The 6175-nt window shown below is 43.9% G+C and overlaps 1 protein-coding gene across 11 annotated transcripts in view; it reads right to left on the bottom strand.

Moving 5' to 3' along the window:
- Positions 1-6175, bottom strand: part of poln (polymerase (DNA directed) nu) — a 63222-nt gene that overhangs the window by 46162 nt on the left and 10885 nt on the right. For all 11 annotated transcript variants that reach the window (XR_003462226.1, XR_003462219.1, XR_003462223.1 and 8 more), the window contains exons 8-13: positions 5833-6002; positions 5625-5737; positions 5236-5372; positions 4857-4925; positions 4707-4767; positions 4361-4425 (exon numbers count right to left, since the gene is read on the bottom strand). Coding sequence is in view for 3 of the 11 variants with exons in the window: in XM_027277351.1 (XP_027133152.1) it covers positions 4361-4425; positions 4707-4767; positions 4857-4925; positions 5236-5372; positions 5625-5737; positions 5833-6002 (615 nt within the window). In the remaining 8 variants the exon portion in view is untranslated. The remainder of the gene's footprint in view (positions 1-4360; positions 4426-4706; positions 4768-4856; positions 4926-5235; positions 5373-5624; positions 5738-5832; positions 6003-6175) is intronic.

Genomic DNA, 6175 nt, shown 5'->3' with positions numbered 1-6175 from the left:
AAATATATATATTTTATTTATATATATAATAATATTTATATTTATGTTCTGTTGTTTACATATGTGTTTGTTTTGTTTGTACACTGGAGTACTGTAACAAAAATAATTTCCTCCCTGGGTTATAAAGTATTTCTGATTCTGATTTTTTGAAACACGGGTCAGCATAAGATCTTATTTCATACAGCCTTAAAGGATTCTTGTCAGTGTCCAGTTTGCTATATGTTTATGCTATATGACGGGTATTAGTTTTTTGTAATTAGTAAGACACTGACCCACCTCTATCTAAAAATCTTGTCACCGTTAACATTGAAGTAAACGTTTGTTGTGATTCATTCAGCCCTACTGGCAGTGAAATGACGGTAAACTACATTACTCAGCTGTTTACCTTAAATGCCCGGTGTGTAATATTCAGGGGGCTGTATTTACACAATTGGCAGAAAATAAAAATATAATATCCATCCGTCACATTCACACCTGCATGTCTTTGGACTATGGGAGCGAGAGAACCTGCCCATTGGCACCATGAGGCAGAGTTGATAAACTCCTGGCTGGTGGAGAGATACTCAGCCATGTGAAAACCTCGTTGTAATCAAACGTTCTGCTCTATTCGTTCACATTCACTTTAAACAGCCCTAACATTTAGTGTCTGATGTTCTGTCTTACCCCAGCAGGTCTGAAGTTCTCTTAAGAGCTTCTTTGCACATGGATACGATGGCTCTCCATGGCTGAAACAACACAAGTGTTTACTGATCCACAGGACCTGATGTAGAAATCTGTCTCTACAAATAGAGGTCAGAAAGGGATTGAACGTTAACTGTGAAACTGAAGGAACGGCAGTTCGCTTCTAACTCTTTTAATTTGTCGAGTTAGAGCATTTACGAGCCTAAACAAACGCAAGTTTGAACCACCTGTTACCGCATGCTGCAATGCAGCCGAATAAAAACATGTTTCATGTAGTATTTCAAAATATTCCTCAGTGTCTGCTGGAACAAACAAGCATTGTGGTCCTTACCTGCTAGAACAGAATCATGTTCAGCTCCATGTCCGAGTACAGCTCCCACAGCCCCTGGCTCTTCACACACAAACAGTCAGGCGAAATGATGTTGGGTGTGATTGTATACTGGACGTACAGTTTGTGTATGTCTGTGCATATTAACACCTGTAGTTTGGGGCAAGCTCCATGTCAGCCAGAAGAGAGAACAGAGACCTGAGATGACCCGAGAACCTGAGAGAGCAGACAGACGGACAAACAGAAAGAAAGATGAATAGTTTTGTTGGTGGATTTATTTATTCCTTGTGTTCGGAAAAGAATAACGTCCAGGTAGCAGCAGGAACGGGCACTTACATGGAGTATGAAGTGTCTTTGAAGCCTCTCTTCTTTTTAAGGAAGATTTTTGAAGGTACATTTCAGCCACTGTCTATTAACTCAACCAAATGTCCGTGCTCACATCACTGCACCAGCCTTCATTGTGCCGCCCCTCAAGACCTGAAACCCTTCAAGCTTCAAGGATTTGTTCTGCAGGAAACCCTGATGTTTAAAGGGAATATAACTAACCTTCTTGACACCCAGGGCAGATGTCTAGGGGGTCTTTGCTGTGTTTTATTGAGAAGGTCCTGGAACAAGAGGAGGGATTCGCAGGATCTAGTAGCCACCCCGACACCTGCGGGTCCTGGATAAGGCAGCCAGCCACTGGATGAGAGAGAAAGCTCTTTTTGATATTGTGCAGTATTCAATTGCCTTACGTACAACACATTGGAGATTACAGCACATTGTAATTAACTAAAAATCCATTGTAATGAACACAATTCGAGCTGTCCTGCAGCTGCTGCTGTTGGAAGATGGGAAATACAAACATCCCTCTGTGGTGTGTTTTCACACCGTTGACTGCACGTATTTTGCTGTGGTGTTGTATGTGCATTAATTATGTGTGCTCTGCCTCGTTTCCAGCTGAGGCTCGTCTGTAAAACTGCAGAGCTGTACGAAGGAAATCCTGGCTTTATAGCACACCACCGGTTGAGATCTTGACAGCACTGTAGCAGCAATCTCTGTGGGACACAGACACACGTGCACTGATTTAAAAACACACATAGATGAGCACTTTCAATTCACTTTCAAACGCATACATATGCAAACACAGACCTAGTAAAGTGCTCCTGGCTCGTGTGTGCGGGTTGCTGGGCATGCAGGTGTGTGCTCTAATTTTAAGTAGACCAGACTGTCGTTCGGCCCGAGCGGGTCCTCTGGCGTGCTGCAGTCGAGATCGTTCTTCATCAGCGCGAGGAGGCCACACACTGGCGGACCGAGCTTCTATATCAAGGATCAGAGAGGGGAATTAACATGAGCAACCGGTTAATGAAGCGGTAAGCCACAGGAGTGAAAGTTTAATCCTGTAAGAACTGGGATAGCTCCAGTCTTTTCTTCCTTTTCCGGATGCAAAGGGAAACCAAAATGATTTTTAATTTTACATATAACAAACTAGTGTTTCATCTTATTTCAGGCATGTAAAAGCTCCACATCCAAGCTCGCTCACGTGCTGGGTCTAACTGAGTTTGTCCGTCTTGGTACACCAAGGTAGCACCAGCCTTGGCCTTTCCAGCTTCTCAAGCATTTGCATCTTCTCACCTGGGTTCAGTTTCCCAGAATCTTTTATTCTGGCATCAGATGTCAGGGTGCACTCAGACAGACAGCTTGGGTTGGTTCTGGGGCTCACTACCATCAGCTGCCGCGTGGGAAATTTCTGCCCACTTGTTCCCTGGCAGCCTCACATTGGCCCGCTTGTGCTTGAATGGCTTACCGACCACAGAACTGAGCCGTGTTTCGAAGACCTTTCTTCCAACTTACTCTGCCGGATTTGTGAGTTTGTTGAGGCATTTGGGTCTTTTGTACCCCTAACACGTCTCCTGTTTTATTGTGAAGGACTGACTTAGTCTGAGGTTCTGGGGGTACAGCTGGGAGTTCACAGCGATTGATGCTCTCTCCAGCTCGTTAATTCCCTTTCCCCTGTCTTATCTTGTGAGTAATGAGGTGGCTCCCATTTTGGAGGACGTCTGGGTGAGGTAGATTTTAGAGGGGGGTAAGCATTTGGGGCTGATGAATTTCAAGCTTCCTCTTTAAGGGAAGGAGGGGATGAGGCGAGGGTGAGTTGGAATTAGTTATGGAAATAGGTAGGGTGATGTTTCCTGTTTTTGCTCGCTTTTATGACATTGAGGACAACTCCTGTGCAGAGGAGGAGTGATGTCCGGCAGCAGGAGTGCTTATCGGGGCCAGTGCCACGCTTGAGCTGCTCCCTCTGATACTTCCATAGCAGTCTACAGAACAGAAAGGGGAAGGGTGTGCAGTCAGACAGGGACGTAGGAAACAGAGGAAAACAGGAGACGCGAGATACATGCTTCACCCTGCCACGACACACACATCTTAAAGACCCCATTGTAGACATTTAGTGGAGTCTCATGATTACTGGTCTCCCTGTAAACAGTCTCACATGACCATGACTCAATGAGACGAAGCAGTTGTCACGGTTACGAGCCATCACCAGACCCTGATATCCTGTCACTTGTGACCTCTTCTACCCCTAATTAACTTCATGCGCACACACATCTCTATATCTATATCTATATCTATCTATCTATCTATCTATCTATCTATCTATCTATCTATCTATCTATCTATCTATCTATCTATCTATCTATCTATCTATATAGTGTTCTTCTTGTTTACATATGTTGTTCTTGTTTGTTTGTATACCTGGAGTACTGTAACAAAAATAATTTCCCCCTGGGTTTATTAAAGTATTTCTGATTCTGATTTTCCTCTTTGAAACACGGGTCAGCATAAAGATTCTTATTCCATAACAGCCTTAAAGGATTCTTGTCAGTGTCCAGTTTGCTATATGTTTATGCTTATATGACTGGGTATTAGTTGGTTTGTAATTAGTAAGACACTGAGCCACCTCTATCTAAAAATCCCTGTCACCGTTAACATTGAAGTAACACGTTTGTTTGTGATTCATTCAGCCCTATGCTGCAGTGAAATGACGGTAAACTACATTACTCAGCTGTTTACCTTAAATGCCCGGTGTGTAATATTCAGGGGGCTGTATTTACACAATATGGCAGAAATAAAAATATAATATCCATCCGTCACATTCACACCTGCATGTCTTTGGACTATGGGAGGAAGCTGGAGAACCTGCTCCATTGGCACCATGAGGCAGATGTTGATAAACTCCTGGCTGTGTGAGATAGATACTCTACTAACAGCCATGAGAAAACCTCGTCTTGTAATCAAACTGTTCTGCTCTATTCGTTCACATTCACTTTAAAACAGCCCTAACATTTAGTGCCTGATGTTCTGTCTTACCCCCAGCAGGTCTGAAGTTCTCTTAAGAGCTTCTTTGTCCACATGGATACGATGGCTCTCCATGGCTGAAACAACACAAGTGTCTGTCACAATCTGTCTCTACGAACAGAGGCTCAGAAAGCTGATTTGAACGTTAACTGTGAAACTGAACGGAACGGCAGCTTATCAAGCTTCGTTAACTCTTTTAATTTGTCGAGTTAGAGCATTTACGAGCCTAAACAAACGTCAAGTTTGAACCACCTGTTACCGCATGCTGCAATGCAGCCGAATAAAAACATGTTTCATGCAGTATTTCAAAATATGTCCTCAGTGTCTGCTGGAACAAAACAAGCATTGTGGTCCTTACCTGCTAGAACAGAGATCATGTTCAGCTCCATGTCCGAGTACAGCTCCCACAGCCCCTGGCTCTTCACACACAAATAGTCAGGTGAAATCATGTTGGGTGTGAGTGTATACTGGACGTAGAGTTTGTGTATGTCTGTGCATATTAACTAACCTGTAGTTTGGAGCATAGCTCCATGTTCAGCCAGAAGAGAGAACAGAGACCTGAGATGACCCGAGAAACCTGAGAGAGCGAGACAGACGGACAAACAGAAAGAAAGATGAATATGTTGTTGTGGATTTATTTATTCCTTGTGTTCGGGTAACGGGCACTTACATAGAGTATGAAGTGTCTTTGAAGCCTCTCTGTCTTTTTAAGGAAGATTTTTGAAGTTACATTTCAGCCACTGTCTATTAACTCAACCAAATGTCCTGTGCTCACATCACTGCATCCCAGCCTTCATTGTGCCGCCCCTCAAGACCTTGAAACCCTTCCAGCTTCAAGGATTTGTTCTGCAGGAAACCCTGATGTCTTAAAGGGAAATTTAACTAACCTTCTTGACACCCAGGGCAGATGTCGTAGGGGGTCTTTTGCTGTGTTTATTGAGAAGGTCCTGGTAACAAGAGGAGGGATTCGCAGGATCTAGTAGCCACCCCGACACCTGCGGGTCCTGGATAAGGCAGCCAGCCACTGGAGAGAGAGAGAAAAGCTCTTTTTGATATTGTGCAGTATTCAATATGCCTTACTGTACAACACATTGGAGATTACAGCACATTGTAATTACTAAAAATCCATTGTAATCGACACAATTTCGAGCTGTCTGCAGCTGCTGCTGTTGGAAGATGGGAAATACAAACATCCCTCTGTGGTGTGTCTTCACACCGTTGACTGCACGTATTTTTGCTGTGTGTGTGTATGTGCATTTAATTATGTGTGCTCTGCCTCGTTTCCAGCTGAGGTCTCGTCTGTAAAACTGCAGAGCTGTACGAAGGAAATCCTTGGCTTTATAGCACACCACCGGTTGAGATCTTGACAGCACTTGTAGCAGCACATCTCTGTGGGACACAGACACACGTGCACCTGATTTAAAAACACACATAGATGAGCACTTTCAATTCACTTTCAAACGCATACATATGCAAACACAGACCTAGTAAAGTGCTCCTGGCTCGTGTGTGCGTGTTGCTGGGCCCATGCAGGTGTGTGCTCTAATTTTAAGTAGACCAGACTGTCGTTCGGCCCGAGCGGGTCCTCTGGCGTGCTGCAGTCGAGATCGCTCTTCATCAGCGCGAGGAGGCCACACACTGGCGGACCGAGCTTCTATATCAAGGATCAGAGAGGGGAATTAACATGAGCAACCAGTTAATGAAGCGGTAAGCCACAGGAGTGAAATGTTTAATCCTGTAAGAACTGGGATAGCTCCAATCTTTTCTTCCTTTTCCGGATGCAAAGGGAAACCAAAATGATTTTTAATTTTTACATATAACAAACTA

Source organism: Larimichthys crocea, chromosome I, assembly GCF_000972845.2.
Source record: "Larimichthys crocea isolate SSNF chromosome I, L_crocea_2.0, whole genome shotgun sequence".
NCBI lineage: Eukaryota > Metazoa > Chordata > Actinopteri > Sciaenidae > Larimichthys > Larimichthys crocea.
The sequence above is the reverse complement of the archived record's forward strand: the minus strand, read 5'-3'. Positions and strand labels throughout refer to the sequence as shown.